This window comes from Xiphophorus hellerii, chromosome 10 (genome assembly GCF_003331165.1).
Source record: "Xiphophorus hellerii strain 12219 chromosome 10, Xiphophorus_hellerii-4.1, whole genome shotgun sequence".
NCBI lineage: Eukaryota > Metazoa > Chordata > Actinopteri > Cyprinodontiformes > Poeciliidae > Xiphophorus > Xiphophorus hellerii.
This window is the reverse complement of record NC_045681.1, coordinates 3,095,336-3,121,642: the sequence shown is the minus strand read 5'-3', so window position 1 is coordinate 3,121,642 and position 26,307 is coordinate 3,095,336. Positions and strand designations below refer to the sequence as shown.

General features: G+C 37.4%; 2 protein-coding genes across 3 annotated transcripts in view; both read left to right on the top strand.

Annotated features, from left to right (window-relative positions):
* Positions 1-3,210: 3,210 nt before the first annotated feature.
* On the top strand, positions 3,211-11,451 carry pax10 (paired box 10). The gene is made up of 7 exons (XM_032573386.1): positions 3,211-3,463; positions 4,608-4,820; positions 8,146-8,228; positions 8,834-8,990; positions 9,282-9,355; positions 11,094-11,226; positions 11,318-11,451. The coding sequence occupies exons 1-7, from the start codon at positions 3,358-3,360 to the stop codon at positions 11,416-11,418; spliced, it is 867 nt and encodes a 288-aa protein (XP_032429277.1). The 5' UTR covers positions 3,211-3,357; the 3' UTR covers positions 11,419-11,451.
* Positions 11,452-20,580: 9,129 nt separating this feature from the next.
* Positions 20,581-26,307, top strand: part of mmp25b (matrix metallopeptidase 25b) — a 25,922-nt gene continuing 20,195 nt past the window's right edge. For both annotated transcript variants that reach the window (XM_032574818.1, XM_032574817.1), the window contains exons 1-6: positions 20,581-20,694; positions 20,781-20,884; positions 22,319-22,451; positions 23,658-23,799; positions 25,013-25,299; positions 25,843-26,022. In XM_032574818.1, coding sequence (XP_032430709.1) covers positions 20,673-20,694; positions 20,781-20,884; positions 22,319-22,451; positions 23,658-23,799; positions 25,013-25,299; positions 25,843-26,022 — 868 coding nt within the window. In that variant the 5' untranslated portion in view covers positions 20,581-20,672. The remainder of the gene's footprint in view (positions 20,695-20,780; positions 20,885-22,318; positions 22,452-23,657; positions 23,800-25,012; positions 25,300-25,842; positions 26,023-26,307) is intronic.

Here is a 26,307-nt window from a genome sequence, read left to right as displayed (position 1 = left end):
ATATGTGATCGGATAAATGGTTTATTGTCCCTCCAGGTGATAATTTGCATGGCATAAAGAAATAAACAGTAATAATGAAATTGCACACAGAACAGCTCTGGAAAAATTAAGAGACCACTTCAAATGACCAGTTTCTCTGATTTTACTGTTTACAGGTTTATATCTGAGTAAAACGAACATTGTTCTTATATTCTATAAACTACTGACAACGTCTCCGAAAGCAAAAATGTTGTATTTATTTGCAGAAAATGGTCAAAATAAGGAAAAAGATGCAGCGCTTTCAGACCTTAAATAATGCAAAGAAAACAAGTTGATATTCATTTAGAAACAACAAAACTAATGTTTTTACTCAGGAAGAGTTCAGAAACAAATATGTAGTGAAATAACCAGGAGGTTCTCAATGCTGAATACCACCACAGTTTGTTTAGGGTTATCTCAAATTATTAATGAGATAATAACAATCTTCATGTTCATTTATTTAATGGGGATAAATGAACATTTATACCTTTCTGTGTTAAATTTAATTTCTATATATTAACAGGCTGAAGGCCTGTAATGGCGATGAACAGGCTTGTTACCTTCAACCCGTAGATATAAGACAATTAAATGTAACACATTTAATTTACCTTTTATTTTTTCTCACATTACAGCCACATAATTATTTGGTGGTATGCATTTAAATTCAGCTTCCTTTACTCTGATACCACTAAATAAAATGAATCGTAATCAGTCAGAACTTATTTTCAGTGAAAACTTCTCACCACTGGAATAAAACACCAGATTATTTTCTACTAACTTAAATGTCTGCTTTCTAGATAATCTCTTTTTAAAACCCTCCAACGAACCGTTTACATTCTTCGTCACAGTCTGGATCTCATGAAAATGCACCACCAAACCTGTATTAAATTTTAATAACGCTCCAATTCAACACAGTTCAACTCAGATTTTTAATTTACAACAAATTCGAACGAAAATCCTTCTCTTCATCAGACATGTCTCATTATGATATTTATGTTTTTAATCAGATTTTGGTGATCAAATGAAAACATGTCTAACAGAAATAATAAAACTATTTAAGCCTGCAGGATTTTCAAAGATAAGAGCAAATCAAACACATATTTGAAGATATTCTTTAAAATTTCCAATGTAAGCGAATAAAATCAGGTGTTGTTGTTTCTGTTTCGCTGCTGCTGAACGTGTTTGGACTCAGAGTCCAGCTCTCTGTTCGCTCTCAGTGGATGTAGGTCATTACTGTTAAAACTGGCCGTGTTTTCCTCCCCTAACGTCAGACACGGGCTTCAGGTTCTGGTCAGGCTGGAAGACAAATGATTTCTACCTTCAAGCAAGTTTCCCAAAACTAATCGACAGATTTTTCTCTAAAAGCTCTTAATAATCACCTGCTGGTGCAGATTTCCAGACTTCTTGTCCTTGGTTTTGAAGATTTTTCATTGTATGAGCACAAAGCAGAAAAATCTTCTATTTCTATCAGCAGTAATAGATTTTTATTAAACTGTGTCCTCATAAAGCCTTAATCCAAACTACAGTGTTGTAATAAAACACCTTAGATTGCTTCTGTCTTATTTCTTAGATGCTTTGTTGATATTTTTGATGTTTCCTCAAAGCTTCAGAGCTTAAATATGTTTTAATTATCTAACACTAATGATTTGTTGCCACTGTGTAAAATAAAAGAAGTTTTTTGGTTTGGTAATCTCAAATCATGTGAAATTATTTATTGTATTCTGATTGTGAAACAAATATAAAGTAATTTATATTCTGCAAGAAAATGTTACATGTTTTAATTAATTGATCAGAAATATTTTTAAATGATTCTTCTTTTATTTGTTGCTTTTTAAAAAAAATTATTGCTTTATTGTAAGATTTCAGGTTATGGGTGAGATAAAGGCACATTTAATTTATTTCTGAAAATATTTAAAGTACATACTGATTCTCACCACATTGAATTATTCACAGAAATATTGAAATATATTGATATAAAATATATTAAGATAATAAAGAAAACACAACATGTTCATAATTTAAAACAGGCCAAAAAAAATGAGAAAAATTCCCATAAATGAACCAATAATTAAAGATGTGACCCGGTTCAACACAGTCTGGTCTGGAAATACCTCCCTGCTGATTTTACTCGGTATCTATGTGTAATTTATGGCTAAAATTGAACCCCATCATCTATTTATCATCCCCTATCTTTCCATTATCTGTGCTTTATGCTCCTCTCTCCCAGCCTTCCCCCTCCTCCTCTCGCTGGCATTAAGTTCAAACTTGACACTGATGTTGACTCACTTTGTCACCCCTCGGTGGCTCCCTCTCCCTTCCTCTCTTCCTCTTCCTCTCTCTCCCCATCGCTCGGAGGACACGAGCGCCCGCAGACGCATTTCTCTCCAGAGCCCCCCCTCCTTCCTCCATCCCTCCGTCCCTCTCCTCCCTCTTTCACTCTATCTCACCCTGTCCAACTCTCTTCATCTTTCTCCCTGCACTCTCCTTTGCAACACACACTCACACACACACACACAGCGTTGTCAACAAAGCCGGACGTTGGGGGAATAAAGGTCCGCCGAGGAGGAGAGGAACTCTCAGGACGACTGCGTCCGTCTCTCTGGTCAACTTGGTGAGTTGGTGACAATTAATCTTTTAAGCTTTTAAATGCTTCATGCTGTATAATTTTCTTAACCCAGTTCTGAAATTTGTGAAATTGTTGAATTTAAATGAATCCAAATTGACCTTTGACACTTTTTCGCTTCAGTCGCACTCTTATATAACGTAAAAAAACAATTTATTTTGCAACAACTATGTGATTGTGAATTATGCATCCTAACTTGCAGCCTTTTCTTGCTTGTACAACATTGATTTTAAAGCTTTCCAACTCATGCAGTGGCTCCATTTCTGCACATCTGCAGGGAAAGTTTATTTGTCTCATATAAATTCCTACTTTTATGGGGGGTTTTTTTTGCTCATTTTTGAGTGCATTCAAGCTTGAGTTCTGCAAAAAACGGAGCTAAAAGCAAGTCAAATGTCACGTCTCTCTGAGTGGGTTCTAATGTACCTCCTCTCCCCGTGGTATACTAGCATTGCAATGTATAACACACACACGTTACGACAGCGAGCATGTAACTAACTCCATTTATGTCTGTCATCATGAGGCTAATTCGTCACAATGCCAACCATGTGTGAACTCATGCGATACGAACCCCTCCTTCCTCCTTCTTCTTCTTCTGCTTCGTTTTTCTGCCGTTTCAAAACGGATCCAAGGAGGCGGAGAGGAGTAAACGGGGGCGATCACACGCAGAGGACGGGGGTTCCTTTATTTCTCTCCATGCTGGTCTGGACGTCCGTAGTATGTATGAGAAGTTAACCATGCTGAACCTGCAGAGCGGCTCCAACTGGAGCGGGCCCAACAACTGGTACCATGACCCCACCGGCGTTCAGACGCAGCACAGCGCAGGTGAGGAGACGCCGAGCACGGATGCATGTCAGCTGGTTGAGGTCAGCTCTGTTGAATTTTAAAGCAGATTAACTTTTGCAGCCAGCAAATCTTAGCCTGTAGTTTGTGACATGGGAGATGTGGCTCACCACCCAGGGCGCCAAGGCCTGGGGGGCTACAGCGTGCATCTAGGAGTGAAAGAAGTTGCCTCTCATTTACATCCAGAATAAGTTTTTTGCTGCTTATTTGCATGATTAGTCAATGATTGGGCGCCTATTATGTTATATACAGTTTCATTGCTGGGGAAAGGTTATTTTCATGCAGTTTGTGCAACATTTAAATCTAAAATATTAAATATAAAATATTTAAACTGGTCAAACCTGAAGGGGACTGTTCCACAGAAATCAGACATGCTTAAAAGCAAAAGGTTTAGATTGTTTACATTTTTATTCTGTTAGTAAAAACATTAAAATGTAACGTTTTCAATATTTTTGGGGGCATTTATTGCTATCTTAAGGGCCAGCCTGAAGATTGGAAAATACAGACTTGGACCAAATTATTTTATGCTGCTTACACATTGATCTGCGACACAGTTTTAGGACCATATTAAGAAAAAATAAATACAATTAAAATGATGACAATAATGTCATAAACTTACAAAAATAAAGTTAGAATATGACAAGAATAAGGCAGAAATAATATGAGAATAAAGTTTAGGAATAATGTTGAAATAATAAGACAGTAAAGTTATAGTATTATGTAAATAAAGCCAGATTATGATTTTAATCTCATAATTTTCCGACTTTATTCTTGTATTTGTATGTATGTATTTTTTATTTTCTAGTGTGGCTCTAATAATCGGTGCCTCTGTTCATGTAAATATATGGAAAATTCTTTTAGCTAAGCACAAGATATTACATTAAAAAATATCAGAGTTATTTTAGCTGTTAAAGTGGATGGTTGACTCAGATAAGATACACTGTAAAACCTTCTTTTTTTGGTCAAATTGGCTCAGTATGTGTGACAGGGGGGCCAGAAAGCGGGGCTCGCCCGGGGCTTCATTTCTTTAGCAACCGCCCCTGCTGCTAACATGCTGCAGTCCTAAAAATCAACATTTCTTTTAAATAAACTTCTTCGTGTGTGTTTTTCCTCTGCTTGCTGGAAGTGTCCGAGGGCTGCATGCTGGACACAGAGGGCAGCATGGGGGGAGAGGCGGCGGGAGGAGGCGCTGGCAGAGGAGGAGGAGGAGGAGGAGGAGGAGGAGTCCCCGTGGAGCGGGACGAAGGCGAGGAGTCTCAGCTGAGGCTGCAACTCAAGAGGAAGCTGCAGAGGAACCGGACCAGCTTCACGCAGGAGCAGATCGAGGCTCTGGAGAAAGGTCAGAGCGTCAACGCACGCAAAGCTCAAACCAGCGCCATGACGCAGCAGCAGCAGCAACAACAAACTGGTTTACAGCTTCCTGATTAAGCGCAGCACCACAAACAAAATCAGTTTGCATATTTTGACAGGTCGTGATCTTTATTGGCGCCTCCGGCGGCCAAACAACTCCACTTCCGGGTGCAAATCATCCATTATCTTATCTCCGCAAATATTCCCGCTCCGTTCCAAAAAGGCCCGTAGCGGCGAAAAGCAGCAGCAAATGCGTCGTTGCTGCAGCGGGATGCGGCCCCCGGATCAGGGAGCCACCGCTGACTGGATGTGGCTGTGCAGGGCCCCGGGGCCAAATGAGGAGGCAGTGTCCACTGTGCGCCCGAGCAGAAACCGATCACTGCGGTCAGTCTGTGCAGATGACAGTAATGAGGTACACTGACCTCAGTGCGCAGCCGAAGCGCAGTAAACATGACGCGTTAACACAGATCCCAGTTAAAACGAAGCCAATTACAGCAATTTCTCACACAGGTTTAATTTAAACTCTGGTGGTGATATGTTTATTAGAAATACACCGATCCGATATTAAGATATGTATCGGTACTGATATTGAAAGGAATTCAGAGAATGTAGCCGATCCATAATTGCATAGCTATTCAGTCTAAATCTACTTTTTATTTGACATTATATTTATAATTTCTAACTTTCTGAACAATTGGAATGGTTTGTTGCAGTTTATTTTTACATGTTTGATCAAGATAGTCAACCTATTGTTTTTGTCAGATTCATTTTATTTATTGGTGTTTATTTTACATTGGCTGTTTTACTCCTAATTGAACTGACTGTACAAAATAAAGTTGTTTTTACGTTTGACAGAGCTTGCAATATGAAAGTGCGCTGTACTGGTGCAGAGTTGTCAAATAAACTTGTAATTCAGTAGGTTTATGTCTGTGTTTAAAACAAAAATGCTCTAAGTAAATTCAGCTGTTTGTATTGTATCAACATCAGCCGATACTAGACCTCAGATATCGATATCAGTATCGGAAGTGAAAAAAGTGAATCGTTGCATATATTGGTTTTACCTAATGCTATACCTTACTTTTGGAATTTCACTTTTTCTACACAAAAAATGTAACCTGAAATATTTCCAAACTTATCCTCCTTGTAAGGGAAGAAAATGTCCTTTTGTTCAGCCAGCTGACGAGCAGTGCTCAGTAACAGGTATCACAGCCTTGCTCTAGTTTTATAGTAATTTTAAAACAGCTTCATTGTAACTGAATGCATTATTTGTCTGCGTTAAACAAAACAAAAAAAGCAAAATCACTTTCTGCCCCATCCTGCAAGAGATTGTGAATAATTTATGTTTTTTTTTAATTTCGGAAGTGAATACAAGGATGTATTCACTGTATTCACGTCCGATACAGATATCTGAGGTTTCGTATTGGCCAATATGGATCTGATACAGAAAAACAGATTTGAAAAGACTTAAAATGCTTCTCTTTTTTTAAAACAGAGACATAAATGTACTGAATTACAAATCTATTTGATAAATCCGCACAAGTACAACAATAAAGAAACTGACAAAAATAATAGGTTGACTACAAACTCTAGTTATTAGTCCATTTTATAGAAAGAAAACAAAAAAATGTGTTTGTTATTTTGTTCAGAACAGATGGCAGCTGTTACAGAAAAATGCATAATTTTTACTCTCCAAACCAGGACTGTTTGTGTTTTTGGCGACAGAAACACCCAAATCGTTTTTTACATGTTTGACCAAGATAGTCAAACGATAGGTTGACCATCTTGACTATTCTGCACTGTGACCCCCAGTGCACAGCAACAGGTGGGGAAGGGGCACAGGGCGTTGATGTAGCCTGAGAAACTCATTAAGAAAACTTTAGACTGTTACTGGTTTTGAAACTTCACAGCAAAAAACAAAATATTACCAAGTATAGTTTATAGTGCAAATATCTTAGGACACTTTAATTAAGACAAAACTATCTTATAAGTAACTTTTTAACAGGATATGGTAGCTTGTTTTGAGTCAATAATTTGGGAATATTGATTTAAAAAATGTACTGGATCCACTGGCAGAATATTTTACTTATCATAAGACATTTTTCTTATTTCACAAGCAGTACTTTTTCATCATCATTAAGGAATTATTTACGTACAACAAGCTTGTTTGTCTCGCTGAAAAGTTATTTGTTAAGATTTTCTTTTTGCAGTGTTGGAACATGTCTACTTATTCTCTAAGTGTTTACAGCAGTTTAGGTTTTAAGTGATCAGTTTTGAAGTGTGAAGTTCGGAGGTTTCTGTGGAACTAGACCTGGAAACGTGGCGATCGGGACGTTGACTCAACCTGCTGCCGGCAGGGTGCGGCTTGTTCACGTTTTGACTTGTCAACAACAGAAATGTCAGCAGTTTGTCCGCTTTAAATTAACCGTCTGCTGAGCAATAATGATCTGAAACCTAAAGTCTAACTGCAGCGTCGAAGGACAGAGTTCACTCATACCCAGATTTAGTTTCTAATTTAGTACACTGCAAAAACACAAAATCTTAATAGGCATTTTTAGTCTAGTTTCTAGTATAAATATCTTAGCTTTGTCTTTTTTTCAAGTGTACTAACTTAAAAGTAACTTTTAAGAAAAAACTATTTATTTTATGTGAATATCTCCTTAATATTGATTAATTAGTATTTGTTCATTGGCAGATTATTTCACTTTTAACAAGATATTTTGTGAAATAATCTTTCAGTGTAACTAGTACGTTTTCATCAATAATAAGGAATTATTGATTTGTAATTTATTTTTGTCTCATTTCAAATGAACTAATATATTTGCACCAGAAACTGGACCAAAATTGCTTGGTAATGTTTTGTGTTTTTTGCAGTGTAACTCTGGTTTATCTCATCAGATTCAACCTGAAACCAGTTTTGATGAGATTAAAATCAAAGTGGACTTCTCTGCTGTTTAGTTTGAAGCAGCTCTGCTTTGAAATAAAATGCTAAGGCAGCTTCTCAACTCGCATCCTTTCAGTTGAACTTTGTGCGTGTTCCACATGGATGAATAATTTACACAAAGTGCAACAGATAAATATTTCAAAACGGGTTGTAAGCATAGGAGCTTAACTTCCTGGATTTAAGGTTCCTCTAAAACATAATTAGTAATGCTAATACTCGACATAGAGCACAGTCTGTTAAAATTAGCCTCTTTTTTATGTAAAATTTTAGTTCTGATTAACTTTTTCTGAAGCTTCAGGGCAAACTGCTCTCTAATAGTCCTGTGTTTTCCCTATTGTGATGCGTGTTTGACGTTATGTAATATCCTCCACAGAGTTTGAAAGGACACATTACCCAGATGTTTTCGCAAGGGAGAGGCTGGCGAACAAGATCGATTTACCTGAGGCCCGGATACAGGTGAGCAAATCAGGACGGATTCCAGCAGATGACCTGAAGAGCAGACTGCAGTCTGAGGTTAAAGTCAGAATTCTGAGATCAAAGTCAGAATTCTGAGGTTAAAGTCAGAATTCTGAGGTTAAAGTCAGAATTCTGAGAAAAAAAATAATTCTGACATTAAAATAAAATTCTGAGAAAAAAAAATCATAATTCTGAGATCAAAGTCAGAATTCTGACATCAAAGTCAGAATTCTGAGAAAAAAAATAATTCTGACATTAAAATAAAATTCTGAGAAAAAAAAATCATAATTCTGAGATCAAAGTCAGAATTCTGAGATCAAAGTCAGAATTCTGAGAAAAAAAATAATTCTGACATTAAAATAAAATTCTGAGAAAAAAATTAATTCTGACATTAAAATAAAATTCTGAGAAAAAAAAATCATAATTCTGAGATCAGAAGTCAGAATTTTGAGGTTAAAGTCAGAATTCCAACTGTTTTCTCATAATTTTTGATTTATTTATTTTTTCTCAGTATTCTGACTTTAGTCTCAGAAGGTTAAAGTCAGAATTCTGAGGAAAAAGTGAATTTGTTTTGGTCTGGAGTCTGACTGGAGTCTGACTGGCAGGTGTGGTTCTCCAACCGGAGAGCCAAGTGGAGGAGGGAGGAGAAGCTGCGCAACCAGAGGAGGTCGGGCAGCGTCACCTCCTGCTCACAGAGCCAGGCGCCGCTCAGCACCTCCTTCAACACGTCCGTCTACCATCAGCAGCACGGCAGCAGCTCAGGTAAAGGCCAGACCGTCGCATCGGAGCAGCAGGCTGCGTCTGCTGCACATGATTTAAACATCTGGAATATTTCAGTAGTTTATAATTACAATCCTCACAGCGTCTCCTGCAAAGCATCAGGGTTTCTCCATTTAAGTGCAAACGTATTAAATATTCCCACATCGAGATGGTTTCAGTGAATCTAAGTGTGTGTGTGGGTGGGGGTGGGTGTGGGTGTGTGGGGGGGTGTGCGTGTGCGGGTGTGTGCGTGTGTGTGTGTGTGTGCGCTCACCACCATCTCTGTCTCTGCAGGGTCCATGTTGAGTCAAACGGAGCCGTCGCTGCCCAGCTACAGCTCGCTGTCTGTCTTCTCATCTGGAGTCCAGGTTAGACATTCAACACTCGTCGTTCATCAACACCTTCCAGACTACATCACAGTCCGAGCCGCGTCTCTGTCTACGGAAGAGGATTGGGGCCAAAAAAAGAAAAAGAAAAGAATGATGAGAGTCAAGTCAGAATTCTGACCTTCTTCTCAGAACTCAGATTTTTTTTTCTCAGAATTCTGACTTTAATATTCTGAGATTAAAGTCAGAATTCTGAGATTAACAGAATTTTGAAATTAACGTGACAAATTAAAGTTAGAATTCAGAGAAAGAAGTCAGAATTATATATTTTTTTACTTTTGGTGACCCTAATCCTCTTCCGTACTCTCGTTGCGGGGAAACCCTTATCTGTAATTTAAAGTTTCTGTCTCTCCTGATTTGCTCCAGCTGAGCCATTTTTGATCCTTTGGGTTCTAATGCAAGACATTGTTGACTTATTTTAAGCCAGTTCTTTATTTGGATATTAAGTGTGTAGAACGTTGAACATTCTCTTACAGTGAGTGGCACGTTGTTCCAAATGTTCGTGAAAAAAAATGTCTGCACAATAATATAAAAATAATGTTTGGTTCTGCTTAAATATGAAAAAAGAAAGGTGGAAATCCTACTTTTCAGTGTAATACAGTACATACATGTAGATTAGACATAAATAATCATTTCCATGCAATTATTTAAGTATAACACACCTGATATAATGTTAGGGATGATTCAGACTCCAGCTGATCTACACTCTGTTTTACACACCTTTAGCTCCTCCTAGTGGTGAAACTCCAGCATAGCTTCATCTGTTTGCAACTGTCTTGATCAATGTTGTTCAACTTTTTGCCTTGGCGGCCAAAACTGACAAATCTAAACTATTGGTGTGTCACAAAATTTATTGAATTAAAAATGCAAAATTAGTTTACTGTGATTTGATTTATTATTATTTTTCTTTCGGTTTTACCTGCTCAAAAATAAACAAAACTTTTAATGAAATCTGTGTGTAATTAAAACTGCAGTATGTAAATTTGATAAAACAATATTTTATTTTACATATTTATTTAAACTGTCACCATACTGTGACTGTTTGTTATGAGATAGATAATCTATGAAAAGATCTGCTTTGTGCTCATGTTATTTAGAAATAACCAATCAGAGCCAGGAGGAGGGTTTAAGTGCTGTCAATCACCCTCCGTGTGGCTACGCTGCAGCTAGCATAGCATGTTGTGAATACTAAGTCTAGTTAGCATGGCTACCAATGACAGAGGATAAATGGTTTTCCTGTAAAGGTAAGTTGTTTCTCCACCATTAGCACATTACGCAGGGAGAACAGAAGATTGATTGATAGCACTAAGCCCCGCCTCCTGGCTCTGATTGGTTATTTTTGGTTAGTAGTGCCACATTTCTTCAACTGGCAATAACAGCTCAGGGAGGAGGTGGAGGATGTGGATCGTTTCACAGATTATATAAACTGTCACAACATAATGACAGTTTCAACAAAACATATTTTTATTATAAAAGTTAAATACTGCAGCTTTAAAGATCCAAAATATGAAAAGGGGCTTTGGACTTATTGAAAGAAAAACTGATCATTTCCAAATTGTTTGGGTCATCAATTGTTTTTTACTCTTATTGACTTGAGGTCCGGTGCAAACAAGATCATTTCAAGGGCTACAAATGGCTCCCGAACCCCACTTTGAACCCCCCTGGTCTTGATGCTACGTTCTCTAAAGCTGATTGTTTTCCTCTCTTGCCTCCCTCTCAGTCCATTCCTCCCCAGTCGGCCTCCTCATACTCCTGCATGTTGCCTCCGTCGCCCTCTGCGCCGCGCAGCTTCGACTCGTCGGCGTACTCCTCCCCTCACCTGCAGACTCCGTCCTCAGCCAGCTCCAACACAGGTGGGTGTTTGGTGGAAACGTCTCATTTTTATCTTCCAGCTGCCTCTGTGTTCGCTAAGATCAGAACCGTGGTGTTTCCTCTCCCGCTCAGGGCTCATATCACCCGGGGTTTCGGTGCCAGTCCAGGTCCCAGGAACTGAGCCGCAAAGCATGAGTCAGAACCTGGGGCAGTACTGGGCCAGATTACAGTGAGCTCCAGGCGAATGCTGATGGACAGAAGAAGAAAAGAGGAGGAAGAGGAGGAATGGCATGTAAAGGTCTTGTCAACGAAACAAGATTAGCATCCATGTTTTAAGGCAGCGCAGGTCGGAGCTGTAGAGGAGCCTTGGAGGGTTGAAGACCCCGAAATGCATTAAATGTTTACAGAATCAACCAAAAGTAGCTTTGGTTGCACTTCACAGTACTCTGCTGGTTCCGGTTCCGTTGGGTTCCGTTAGTTTCTGAACGGTCAGGAGGCACGGCTTCACCAATTTACAGGAGAGCCGAAAAAACAGGACCAAAGAAGTAATCACACGCTTTGAATTTTTCAGATTTTGTCTCAATACTACGATGGAGTAACAAGGCCAAGCTAAGAAAATAAAATAACATTACAGTTATAATATTACAGTAGTAAACACGTACAAGAATTAAAAAATAGAGTTGAAATAATGCAAGAATAAAGTTATATTTTGAGAATAGTTGTAATATTATAACTTTATTCTCACATGATTTAATTCTCATAATTTTATTATTGTTTTCATAATTTTATTTATTTATTCTTTGTCGTACATTTAGCCATAAAGTTTTTTATGTTTTACTGGGATTTTATGTGATAAACCAAAACAACTATTGCATGATTGTGAAGTGGAAGAAAATCCTCCATTTTTGGTCTGCACCTGTATTCAGTCCCCCTTTACTCTGATACCACTCAATAAAAACCAGAAAGCACAATTGCCTTCATCAAAGTAGTGTGAAGAGAAGATTTAAAATTCAAATGTTTTACATTTCAAAATCTGTAAAGTGTGGCGGGCATTTGTATTTAGTCTCTCTGAGTCGACTTTGTAGAACCTACTTGTGTTGCAGTCAGGTTTTGTGGTGCGTCTTTTTCAAGTTTCTAGAGAAATAACTCAAGCAAGCATTTACTAACTTTAATTTAGTAGTCTTGTTTGAAATTCTCAATTTTTTTGCATCTGGCCTTTGAGTAGGCCATTCTCACACATGATGTTTATGGCTGTTTTAAGTTTCCAGTCTTTTTCAGTTTGTTTTTTTCCAGAATTCTCCAACATCCATCCCCCACAGCATCATGCTGCCAACACCATGTTTTGCAGGGTTAATTCTTCTCCATGCATATGAGGAAATTCATAAAGCAGCTTCATCTCCTCCATTATTTACAAATTTTGTTTTATTTTTTGCACTGGATACATGAACCAAATTGCACTACAGACAATTGTGTTGCAGATTGTGAACATTGTGCTTTCGTTTTAAATATTTTTAAATTAAATCACATTTCTCAAGGATAGTTGTTGATGGTTGATGGTTCAGGATTTTGTTTCTAAAACGTTTTCTACACCATCACTGCAAAAACACAAAATTTCATCTAAGTATTTTTGATCCAGTTTCTAGTACAAATATCTTAATATATTTGAAATAAGACAAGATTAACTCATAAGTAACTTTTCAGCAAAATATAAAGACTTGTTTTAAGCCAATAATTCTTTGATATAAACGGAGAAAAATGTCATAAGTTAAATAATCTGACAATTGAACTATTATTTTTTCATCAATATTAAGGAACCAATCAAGTTGGTATGTCTTGTTGAAAAATTACTTGCAAGTTAGCTTTGTCTTATTTCAACTAGACAAAAATTACTGGGTAAGATTTTGTGTTTTTGCAGTGATTTTTGTTCCAATTCACAATTATGCAATACCTTGTGTTGGTCTCCCAGATAATCCATCCATCTATTGTCTGTAACCGTAAGGAACTGGAGAATTAAAATGTTCAGGAATTCATTCAAAACTCAAGGTTTTGATTTTTATTTTTAGAAAAACTGCTAATAATTTTGCTACATTTGAATCTGAGAAAAGTGCAAAGCTGTGCCGCACACACAGATCATTCATCCCAGGTAAATACCAGCATATTTCAGGTGTATTGTGAAATGCAACCACTGTCTCTTGTTACTTGAGCAGCTTAACCATATTGTGATAAACTAGCTTGTTCCCTAAGCTGTGAGACTACTGTGAAGATTTTAGACAATCACTTGTACTTAAAACTTTAAAAATCTACCATAAAAAGTGTAAATCCTGCCTATCCTGACTGCATTGAGGCTGCATATTTTTGTACAGACATCTGTGGGGGAAGAACGTAACTGTGGAAGACTGCAAAGCGTTATTAGAGGAAAGAATGTAGCATGATCTGGGCTCCAATCATCCTTAAAGCACAAGACAATTGATCAAAAATAACAATTTTGCCATTCTGTTGTAGGTTTAGCCCTGAAACATAAAATCTGCAGCAAATTTCTTCTATATTTGATATTAATTTGGGGAATATGTTTATCCAGTCAGTTAATAAAACAGTAGCAGCTTGTAAAGCGATTAAAAACTGATTCACAAAGTCTTTTAAACTGTTTTATACATCACTAATGACACTTTTTTTCAGCGAGGGACAATCAGAAATTCCTGCACCTCGTACTAAAATGCTAGCACTTCAAAGAGACAATCGGAGGTGGGGGAGAAAATGTAGAACTACTACAGACTTGAACCTGCTGTGCATGACCAAAAGATGGCGCTATAGAGACAATCAGCTACTCAGAAACAAATCAAATATTGTACAGAAGCCTTTATTGTACTTTTACAGAGATGTAGGCTCTGCTCACTTTTTTCCTCTGGTTCTGTTGATGCAACTCATATGAAATGTCCTTAAAATCTCCTATTTATTTGTGTCTTCACTTGTTCTCACGGGTTATTTGTGTTGAGGTTTCATTGTTGTCATGTGTTGTGTTAGTACTCTATAGCTACCAAGAGTCAACCCCTTTTTGTGAAGGCCTTGAATCCCTTTAATGAAAATAAAATGGTGTGTCATACACTTATGTGCATTTGTGGTATATTTTACTCAGCACAAGTCGTAACAGATGAGTAAATATTAAAATTGTTTCTAAGATAGAATAAAAAAATTTGATCTTACCTGAATATGTGTTTTGTTTAATGTTCATCCATTGCTTTTGCTGCAATCAAAACCAGTGTGCTCTCTCTGCAAAGACAAATCATTACAAAAACAAAAAAAACCCATTTCAAAGTAAAACTTAGGTTTGCGTTCACACTGCAGCCTGAAGTGACCCGATTCCGACTTTTTGTCAAATCGAATTTTTGTGCCATGGTCGTTCATTTTTCCAAATATGTGACCAAGCGACCTGTAGGTGATCTCCAGTGTGAACTGCAAACGACCTGAAAGTGTCCCGCATGCGCAGTAGAGGCGGCAATAACGTCACAAATAGAGAGCGTGCTCAGTGTTTTGCCAACCGTCACAAAAAAGAAGAAGAAGAAGAACTCAGTGTTTGCGGAAGTAAACATGGATGTTAGTGGTGTAGCATATCTTACGATTTTTTAAGTTGTCATCCAACCGGAGCTAACACATTAAGAACTTAAACCTCGTCATCGTCCGCCATGGTTGTTGTTTTAATTTCAGATGTTCTTTCAAATTCAGATGGAGGATTTCTCCGGTTCAAAACAAAGCAAAATGGATCAGGAGTACTCTAATGCCCTGAGTAGGCTGGACCTGACAAGGTATCTCAAAAAAATGCGTATATTTAGGATCTGATCCAAAAGACTTCTCTTATAATCTTGAGGATTTACCCGGCATCGAGGCGATCGACATAACGAACCATCTGGAGCTGCAGACCTCATATTATAGGACGAGCCAATGAAAGTTTTCAAAAACCTGGAGCATAACAATTATTTTGTTTTAGGTCGGGTCAAGCATGTAGGATCAAAAGAAGCACTAAATGGCTGTCGACTTGTTTCTGCCGGGTGAATAGTGAGTTGTGCTATTTTAAGTATTTAGTCTAACGATGCTATCGCTAACAGCAAACTAACCCATGTTATGTGAATGAGCTTGGATCTCCTGCAAAATTATTTATTCAGCTTCTGTAAACCCAAATTCATGCTGGAGTTGTAAGTTAATGTTGAGTCGTTGTAGGACTCAGGATTCAGGTCCAATGTAGCTCAACTATTCTCAGCTACATCTACAGATCTACAGAAACCCCGGTGTTCGTGTCTGGCCACGAATATATTAGTGAACTATAAATAAAGTTCGTGGGCAGATGTGGGGGAATAGTAACAGCTCACTGTGGGTAGGTTATATTTAATTTATTCTGATTTTTTTTCTTTTTTTTTTTAGCATGAAGTCCCACTGAATAAACATTATATTTTCTGTCCAGGACTCGGCCCGGAGCTAGCTGCTAACAACATTAGCACTGTGAGGACAACCAAGCTAGGGAGTAAAAGTAATAGATCTTATTTTACATCTGAATGCTTGTCCTTCTAAGTACCTGTCTAATAAAATATCTGAAAATACAATTTAAACGATGCGATCGTTACCTGTTAGAAAGTGGCGCTGCAAACTCTGGCTTTGTTAGTTTCCTCACCTCCTGTTTTTAGTCGTAGACTGTTGATCCACTTTTCTCCTCTTTTTTCTGCAATTAAAAAAAATAATTAACTCCCTTGTGACTAACTATCTTCAAAACACGAAAATAACGTTTATCTTTCTCTTTATTAGAACGATTGGAACAAGACTCAGACTTTAGGCATTTTGATGCTGGATCAACAGAAATAAATGGGCTGCATTTACTTCCTGCCCTCCATCTGCATTGGGTGACTCAGATGGAGGGCAGGAAGGGTTTCAGATGATGTAGCATCTGAAACCCAGTTTGCAAAGATCGGATCGGATGTCCAAGTGGCCTGAGTCGCATTAAAAAAAAAAAAATCCGACGATTGTAACGATCAGATACAAGTCGCATCAAGGCAAAAGAAATAAAATAGGATTGGGTCACTTCCGGCTGCAGTGTGAACGTAACCTGTGTGTGTAGAGCTCTGGTCATGTTTACATGCAGACATGATTTGCATTGTAGATTTGAAACTGGGAAATAATTTGGTAAATGCCCATGCTTATCATAAACTAAAAGCTGTGCTATTTATAGAGTAAGTGTAATAATGCACTGAAATAAAAAACCTTCTCCTAAATAAATATGTACAAGGCCTGTCTCGTTTCTAGTTCAAACATCTTACCACACTTGAAATATGAAAACCCTAACTTAAAAGTTACTTTTCAGCATGATATAGCCGCTCGTTCTAAGTTTATTATTCATGAATATTAATTTTAAAAAGTACTGGTTGCAGTGGCAGATTATTTTATTTATAATATGGTAAAAGTGTTTTGTTAAAAGTGAAATAATCTTCCAGAGGAACTAGTATGTTTTATCAAAATTCAAGAACTATTAATGTAAAAGAAACTTCTACTGAAAAGTTACTTGTTAGTTTTGTTTTATTTCAAGTGTAATAAGATATTTGCACGTGAAACTAGGCCAAACGTGAAGTTTTGTGTTATTACAGTCTATTCTGATAGAAACAAATAGCAATTTCAAAAATAGTAAAACAAAATTATTGAGTTTACATGCCTTTGACCAATTTAAGGTTGAGATTGATCATTTTGTGTCTTTAAGAAAGATTTTTTTCAACAAAAATCATTTGAGCTCAACTCTCCAAAATCCCGTGTGTTCAATCTGGCAACCAAATGACAAATACAACTTGGAAACATTTAAAGTGCAATATTTTCAGTCAGATCTTAAGAGCAGAACACTTAAAAAAACTCATAAATATTAGATTTTGGATGATGGAAACAAAAGCCCCTAATAAATTATGGCTGTATTTGCTGAATTTGTAAATCGCTAAGTGCTTAAAAACAGTTTCAATGAGTGTGACATTAAGTACTGGTGTCATGTTGCAGCTGCTGTCTGCTGCCTGAGCTTTGAAGAAATCAATAAGGTGGATTGAATATACACCTAGAAGAAGAACAAAGATGGAGAACAAGCTGGGCTCATAGGCCTGTTGCTTTGTTGCCCGATTTATTAACATCAATGTTACACTGGGACACACTGAGCAGCCAGAAAAACGCTTTTATTTTTCCACGGGGCAGAAAGAAGAACTAGACATGACGGAAACTGGACAGCCTTTAGCAGCTCTGCACTATGTGCTAATGGCATGACTCACTTTAGTCCTGGGGGACGAACAGAAATTAAAGAGAAGAGAAGAGGAGGAAGTGGAAGGGGGGAGGAAGATGGAAAGATAATACTATGGATGGTTTGCTGTGAGAATAAAGATGTTGACCTGCAAACATAATGGGACTCTAAGAGGAGACAGGAAATGCCAGAGCACTTCGGCTCAATGCAGCATCATCTTTACATGATGAAGGGAGAATTATTTCCTGTTAAATAGGGAGAATCACAAAAAAGAAGACATTTTTAATGTTAATTATATTCTTTTCACTGAGTTAAAGTTGAGATTTTATGATCAGATTTGATCCAAGATTCAGTTTAACTTGTTATAACTGATAATACAGTATTTCTCAAATGTAAAAACGAATATGAGTATATGTGTGGGAATGATTGGTGGATGGTGAAACTATTAGTTTCCGCCTACAATTCTTTTAAAATGCATCTATCTGGCACATTTTTTCAAAATTATGCTTACATTTTTAAAAGGGACATTTTATGTAAAATTCACATTTTTATATGTCTCTTTGAGTTTTTACTGCTTCTGCAAAACACCCAACCATTTATTTCTTTAGTAATAAGTTAATGTTTTGTGGTGTCTGGAAAATGAGCCGTTTCAAAAACCTCACATTTGTTGAGTCTCGATCAACTGTCACTGCGCCGTTACATAGCAACCCCAGCGGAGCTCCAGCATGTTTGGTCAGCTGGTTTTACCACTGTGTTTGCTGTGCAATGGCTGCTGGAAAATACAAAGTGTTTTGTTGTTCACTTACCATCCAGAAATCACTTTCTGGATTCTTGGTGGTTGTGAAGGAGGCTCCACTTCTGCTTTTCAAAGATGTACGGTTGTATAATTGCACATCAGTTTGCAGCCATTTTCACATACGAGTGTAAATGTTGAGTTGGGAAACGTGGCCAGGAGCAGCTTATTTGGATTTAAAGTGACAAGGCACTCTAAAACAAAACAGGCAGAACTGAGCAGACTGAAATCTCATTATATTAAAATGATTTTGTTTGAAAAACATGGAACATGTTTTGTAAAGCCTACAGACCTATTTGAACCTGTTAAAGAAAGCATAATACTGAGGTTTATGATGAAGTTTTGACAGGATTTATGTTCTATGTTCAGAAACATCCCATTTTCAGACGTTAAACTGTCAGAAAAGGACGTTTGTTCAGACTATTTTCTGCAGAGCATAATGATGTCACAGTGCAGCTGACCTCTGAACTTACAGAAATAAATTATTACCACCTCGTCTGAGAGACTTTTGTGTGAAAACTGTCGGAATTAGAGAATGAATTCCTTTGATTTCTCATCTGAGGTCGGAACTGCTGAGGCTTTTCACCTTTGACCCTCAACATGTAATCGTGTCTTTGTTGAAGTCCGTGTGGACGGCGGTGCCGAACTGGAACTTCCTCTAAGCATTCCTGAAGAGTCGCTCATGCGTACGGGACGGAGAAGGGCGGAGAACCAGACTGGAAGAGCAGCTTGACTCAGGAGGAAAAAAGAACAAGTCGGCATTTTGAGGCTAAACTGCATAAAATTTCTGTTGTATTAACTGAGATCAAAACTGATCCTGTTGGAAAATAAATCAGTTTAATTTGTATTTCTTTATTCTGAGCTAAATAAATTTAAATTAAAAAATCAATCATGTGTGACTGAAGATAAATATTGATTGATGTGTATTGATTATTTTGATGATAAAACGAGACAAAATATGACTGTATGATGTTTTTATGAACCTTGTTTCTGAAATGTGATATACAAATAAACTTGATTGATTGAAGCTTGATTGAACGATTTAAAATATGATAATTGTACTTCTAATATTTTATAAAAAACTCCAAATATTTACAAAAATACAATGGAAACTTATTCTGGGAAAGGGGGCGAAGCTTAAAGTAATCAGATATAATTATTTGCTCGGATGTATTTACTGACAAACTGAAGCTCAAGGACAAAGTTTAATTCCTGGCATCAGATAGTAACCATAGCAACACAACAATCACACTATAATATACGTTTGCAACGTAATCTTAATAATTACTTTAAAGTTTTAAACTATTAATGGTGAAACTATTAAATCAAACTTAATATTCTGGTTCTTTCTAAGCAGATTACATCTGTGGGTTGTGTTTAAACACAAGCATTTATTGGCATTTCCAGTTGTGGCTCAGTTCTCTTATCCCTTGGGCTGGCTCAGGAATGGATGCAATTAAATGTATCTGGACTCGATAGACTTTTTATGAATCTCTGGAAGCAACTGAACTGGATTTTCTGGAGGGATTATAAGAATTAAAGCTGAAGTATATAACTTTTATTTAAAGAATATTTTTTTACATGTTTGTTGAAGCTGTCACTATGTTGTGAGACAGATAATCTGTGAAAAAAAATTAAACTTCTCTTTCTTCTCCCCGTATTAATTAGAAACAACCGATCAGCGTCAGGAGGCGGGTCTTAGCGCTGTCAGTCACCCCTCCGTATGTGCTCTGTGCTACGCTGCAGCTAGCACTGCCATGAATGCTCAGGCTAGTTAGCATAGCCACTGATGACGGCAACTGACATTTTTTTCCCCCTGTTACAATAAGTTGTTTCTCCACCATTAGCAGATTTACATGAGACTTATTGACAGCGCTAAGCTCCTCCTCCTGGCTCTGGGTGCATTTCTTTAGTAGCAGCTGGAGGTTGAGGAGATCCACACATTATCTGTCTAATAACATCCTGTCAAGACATGATGACAGGATTAACAAATATGTAAAAAAAAATATACATTTAAATAAAAGTTACATACTTTACCTTTACCGCGGCAAAGTACAAAAAAAGGATGCCACACCTTTCAGATTTTAGTAGCCATAAGAAATTTTAATATGTATAATTACTTTTACTTCTCAATTTCGTGCTGCTTTGTGTTGAACTTCTACGAAAAAATAAATCCAAACAAAATACAATGAGTTTTATTTTAATAGATATTTTATTATGACGTAACATCACCTTACAGATCCGTGTAGAATCTAAGTTTGGATGAGCCTTATAAGGAGCAAACTATTTATTCCGGTGACTGCAATTGTTACTTCGGTGATTTACGCGCTCTACATCCGCTTGTGGGAAATAAAAAGCAGAACCTTTTTACTCTGCAGTCACAAGGAGCGCAGACAGTTCGGTTCAGAGCATCGATCAGCCCAGCCTAGTCCCCAGACACAGCCATGCTCCGGAGCAGACGCAGCGGTGAGCCGAGGCTCTTCTTCGCTTTCCTGCGGCTAAATGTCGGACTTTCCAAAGTTTCCGTGAATGACGCCGCGCTTTGTTTGCAGGGATGGAGCTGGAGCTTCTGCTGTGGATGATGATGATGATGCTGCTGCTGCTGAACTTCGTGGGACGCGCAGCGGCGCAGTCCAACCAGTACAGCAGAGCGGTGGTGAGTGAGCCGCTTCTCCAGCTGCTTAGTGGTGCAAAAATGTTCTCATTTGACGCAGAAAATTTAATAGGAATTGCGCTTGTACTGGATTTAATGTTTGCAGCACATGTGAGGTTTTTAGGGGGAAATCGCATCTTATTGGCAGGTGTCGTTATATTGCAAAACCTTCAATATTTTAATAACACGAGGCTCCCACCAAAAAGCTGGAAACGTGCGATGAAACGAAAGACGAAGATATTTATTTATTTGTTCATTTATTTTGAACAGACAAAAAGCAAAAACAAGAAAAAAATGAAAATGAAAACAAATTATTATGCTCAATTGACCTGCAATTTTATATTGTCTGTTTGAAAAGGATCAGGTTGAAGATAAATCTTGTGATTTCCTGCCCCTCTCCAAACACCAGATAAACTTAAATAATTTCCACATGAAGTCTCACATGCTCATCCTTAAATGTACAATTATTTACACATTTTTAACATGAATAATAGCATTTTTGGTCTATTTCCCAATAAGCTCCTTTTTTTAAAACAGTTTTTTAAGCTGGTTTATATTTGTACTTTTTTTCAAACTCATCCTTCAATCTATTCCATAAATCTACTCAACACACAGATAAAAAAATTCATCTTGGTTGTTGTAAGACATTATTTTTGAACACTTCTTTCTCCTCTTAAATTATAACCCCCCTTTCTGTCACATTGTATATAAAATATGAATTGTACAATTTTAAATGTTGCAAGGTCCCAGAATTTCATATGAGAATTATTTAAAACACATATAAAAACAAAAACTCATACTTTATGAAGGATTGACAAAAAATGTCTTTTTTTTTTTTTTTACAGTAAAGAGTTCAATTAATATTCTGGCCCGCCATATGATTTATGTGGCTCTCAGGGACACAGTTGTGTATTTAAATATTATTTTCACAATCAAATCAAAGCAGTTTTGCAGTGCAGTGTAGCAGCACAAAAAGTTTCCTTTTAGTCAGGTACAAACCAGCAGCCACTCATAAAGACCCAGAAAACCACAGAGCGACCGTTGTCGACACCTTTTCCTTTTGGCTGCAGCATCAAACGCTCCTGTCAGGGTGGAGCCTCACATGGTTTCAAAATCACATTTCTTAATTTCCGAAGACATTTCTGTTACATCTGGGCTTTTTTATGTAATTTTAAGTAGAACATTTGATTTGATATCTAACCTGCATAATGAGGATGGAGGTTTCGCATCAATAAAGGCCGACATGCTGCTGGTCCAGACGTCATCGGTGTTGCAGCTGCTGTAATATCAAATGATTCAGATTTCTTTCCCTGTGTCATTGTTGCAACAGCCAGTAGTTTACCGTAAGCAATAAAAACAATGCTGGCTTTTTTTCTTGTTCTTCTTCCAGCAAATTGCTCAATTTCTCTTAGTTTCCTTATTTCTCTTCCTGTTTAGGACTGGCTGAGTAGATATGGCTACCTTCCTCCTCCAGATCCACTCACCAGCAAACTGCAGACCAAAGAAGGGATTGAGCAAGCAATCCGTGTCATGCAGAGATTTGGAGGGATCCAGGAAACCGGGTTAATTGGTAGAATACACACACATGCCAAAAACATGATTTGTGAATGATGTTTTTCATGTATTGCCTTGCAAAAGTATTCATTTTTTATGTTTTGACATGTTACAATCAAACCTCCAGGGCCAGTCAAAGCCCTTTTGGGGCCCCAAGCAGATTTTCATTTAAACCCCCCCATCCCAACCTGTCAACACCAAATGCTTTACCATTCCTAAACTAGTTAGTATGTGTAGCATGCCTACTATGATTAGCATCATTCATAATCAGTTTACATGATACCAGTGTTATGATGTAAACATAACACTGGTACCAGCCCTACCCTAGTGGCTGTTGATTTTAACCTTACAGGAGTAGCAAAGTAAAACAAGAATATTTGGATTTTGAAATGCAGCGTAGTATTTAAGTGTGCCCTGCTATTTTTAACGATTTGAAAGTAACAACAGCTGAAAAACACTAAATTCACAATAAACAAGTTAACAAGTTTGATATCTTTCCCCAACAGGAAAATATTAACCTATTATTTGTATAACAACTACAAAAAATAATATAGAAATTGTTTTCCAGATGTAGTACAGTTTAGGTTGTATTATTCAATTTTATTTTAAATATAAATGTATATTTGATTACTAGCTTGGTGCTCTTGGGGGCCCCCTGCTGGTGTGGGGGCTCTAAGCAGCTGCTTAACTTGCACTGCCTTGGAAGGCTGTTTGAAAAAGCCGACCGAACCTTTTCAACTGCTGTTTTTATGAAACAAAAGAAAAAACTAAAACTCCACATAATCCTGAATACATCATCTCCGCCTTGTAGCACAGTGGTGGCTGCATTGTGCTGTGGGAATGCTTTTGTTTCAAAAGGAACAAGGAAGAAGGTCAGAGTTAATAAGATGATGGATGGAGCTCAATACAGAGCAAATGAATGGCTGAAATGTTAGAATGACCTAGTCAAAGCCCACACCTGAATCCAATTGAAGATCTGTGACAACAATAGAATCTGTCCGAACTGTAAAGATGAATTGATGTAATTTTCTGCGAGTGCAAGCTACATTTTTCAGACTTTTATTTTTAAAATAAGCATTTTAAATTTAAATGACACAACACAAAATCCCATTAAAACTCCTCGAGGTTTGTGGCTCTTACATCATAGTGGGAAGCCCAACATTGTCTAAGTTCTCCTTTTGTCCAGTCAGTTTTAACACATGATATTGAACTGTTGCTCCAGACAGCGAAACGCTGAAGCTCATGTCCACGCCGCGATGCTCGCTCCCGGACATCATCGGAGGCGAGGAGATGAGGAGGAGGAGGAGGAGGAAGAGATACGCTCTGTCAGGCCTTAAATGGCACAAGACAGATCTCACATGGAGGTGTGTTTCCAGTCATGCTGGACTGTAGGTTTAACACGCAACTGCATGAATCATGATCATTTCTTTAACCGCAGAGTTTCACAGCTTAATATCGGGGGAATTACATATTTATTTTTTAACTCTTTACCTTTTGATGTTTCATATCAAACTAATTTTAGTATTAAAAGTAAATGCAAATTTGAAAACCCTACTCTATCTGAAAGTGTTCTTGTTAAATTATGAAGTAGTTTTGATTAAAAACAAATATTTTCCAATGGTGAAAAAATTTCTCCATTCTCACTTATTACTGTCTGATTTATAGAATCAAGAAACAACTTGAAACGCACTGCAAAAACAGAAAATCTTACCAAGTATTTTTAGTCTAGTCTCTAGTGCAAATACCTTAGCAAACGTGAAATGAGACAAAACTAACTGATAAGTAGCTTTTCAGCAAAATATACAAGCTTGTGTTAAGTAAACAATATTGAAAATGAAAATGTGTCGGTTCCATTAGGAGACTATTTCACTCATAACAAGATATTTTTCCAATGTTATAAGTGAAAAAAATATGAACTTTTTTAGGTCAATAATTTCTTAATATTGTTGAAAACATTGTTGTACATAGTAATATATTGTGGTGTAACAATAAAATTTTCCCATATGGTATTTTATAATAATATGGGAATTATTATAAGTTATTATATTCGTAAAAATGTCTTGATTCACTGGCAAATTACTTATAACTAGTATTTTTTCTATTAATATTTATTAATTATTTCCCCAAAACAAGCAAAAACAAAACAAGTTACTGAAAAGTTACTTGTAAGTTAGTTTTATTTCAAGCGTGTTAAAACAAAACTAACAACTTTTCAACAAGACATATGAGTTTATTTTAAGCCAATAATTCCTTAATACTGCTAAAAACTGTTGTTTCCAATGGCAGAATATTTCTCTTTTAACTTTGGAAAATGTCTTGTCATAAATGAACGGTTGTGACATGTCGAGAATTAATCAATAAAATCATATCAAAAGTAATCTGCTAATGAAACAAACCTTTTCATTAATGTAAAGGAATTATTGATTTAAAACTGTGCTGAAAAGTTACTTGTAAGTTAGTTTTGTCTTAGTTCAAATGAACTAAGATATTTGAACTACTAATTAGACCAAAAATACTTGGTAAAATGTTCTGTTTTTGCATGTTTGCTTTAATAAAGTATTTTTTTCTTATTTCCAGCGTCCACAGCTACCCGTCAAGATCCTCTGTTAGCCCTGATCAGGTGAAAAATCTCCTGGCTCACGCCTTGAAAGCCTGGAGTGACGCCGCTCCGCTGAACTTCAGACAGCTGCCGGGCGACGGCGAAGCCGGAGGGGACATCAGAGTTTCTTTTGCCTCGCTGCTCCATAACGACGGGTATCCGTTCGACGGGCCGGGCGGCACCCTGGCCCACGCCTTCTTTCCTGGCATTGACGAAGTCTCCGGTGACACACACTTTGATGACCATGAGACCTGGAGCTACGGAGGTACAAATTTACAATAACAGTGACAGAAATGTGAAACAGCACTGCAAAAACACAAAATCTTATCAAGTATGTTTGGTCTAGTTTCTGCTGCAAATATCTTAGTGCAATTTAAATAAGATAAAACTAATTAATGAGTGACTTCCCAGCAAGAGATAGGAGTTTGTTTTAAGTAAATAATTCCTTAATATTGACGAAAAAGTTATAGTTCCACTGACGCCGTTACCTAGCAACACCAGCCAAGGCCAGCCCGTTACCTAGCAACCCAGTTCTAGTTCCATTGGCAGATTATCTCACTTACGGTATAATATGGGTAAAATGTCTTGTTATAAGTGAAAGTCTGCCACTTATAAGATTAATGAAACTAGTATATATTTTAATTGATATTAAGGGATTATTTACTTGAAACATGCTCTCATATCTGACTAAAAAGTTATTTGTAAGTTAGTTTTGTCTTATATCAACTGTACTGAGATAATTGCACTGCAAAATAGACCAAATCCTTGGTAAGATTTTGTGTTTTTGCTGATGTTCCCACTTCCACAGGTGGCGGCAGCACCACAGACCTGTTCACCGTGGCGGTGCACGAGTTCGGCCACGCTCTCGGCCTCTCTCATTCCTCCTCGGATCCGTCCATCATGAGGCCGTATTACCAGGGTCCGGTGGGAGACGTGTCCCAGTACAAGCTGGATCTGGACGACAAGCTGGCCATCCAGCAGCTGTACGGTCAGTGGCACCCAGAGTCTCTGCTCTGTAAACTCTAACATTGCATTTACCATATTTTTCGGACTATAAGCCGCTACTTTCCCCCCATGCTGCTGCGGATTTTTCTTCTACCACCAGGGGGCTCTATAGCAGGAAGTGAATCATTGGAAGTCAAAATTGGAAATCAAAGAAGAAAGCGCTAATTTTCATTTAGAACAAGCACATGCTAGCATCAGGCACTATGGAGAAATGTTTTCAAACTCAGACCCGCTCATCATGGAAACCTCACAAAGAAGTTTATATGAT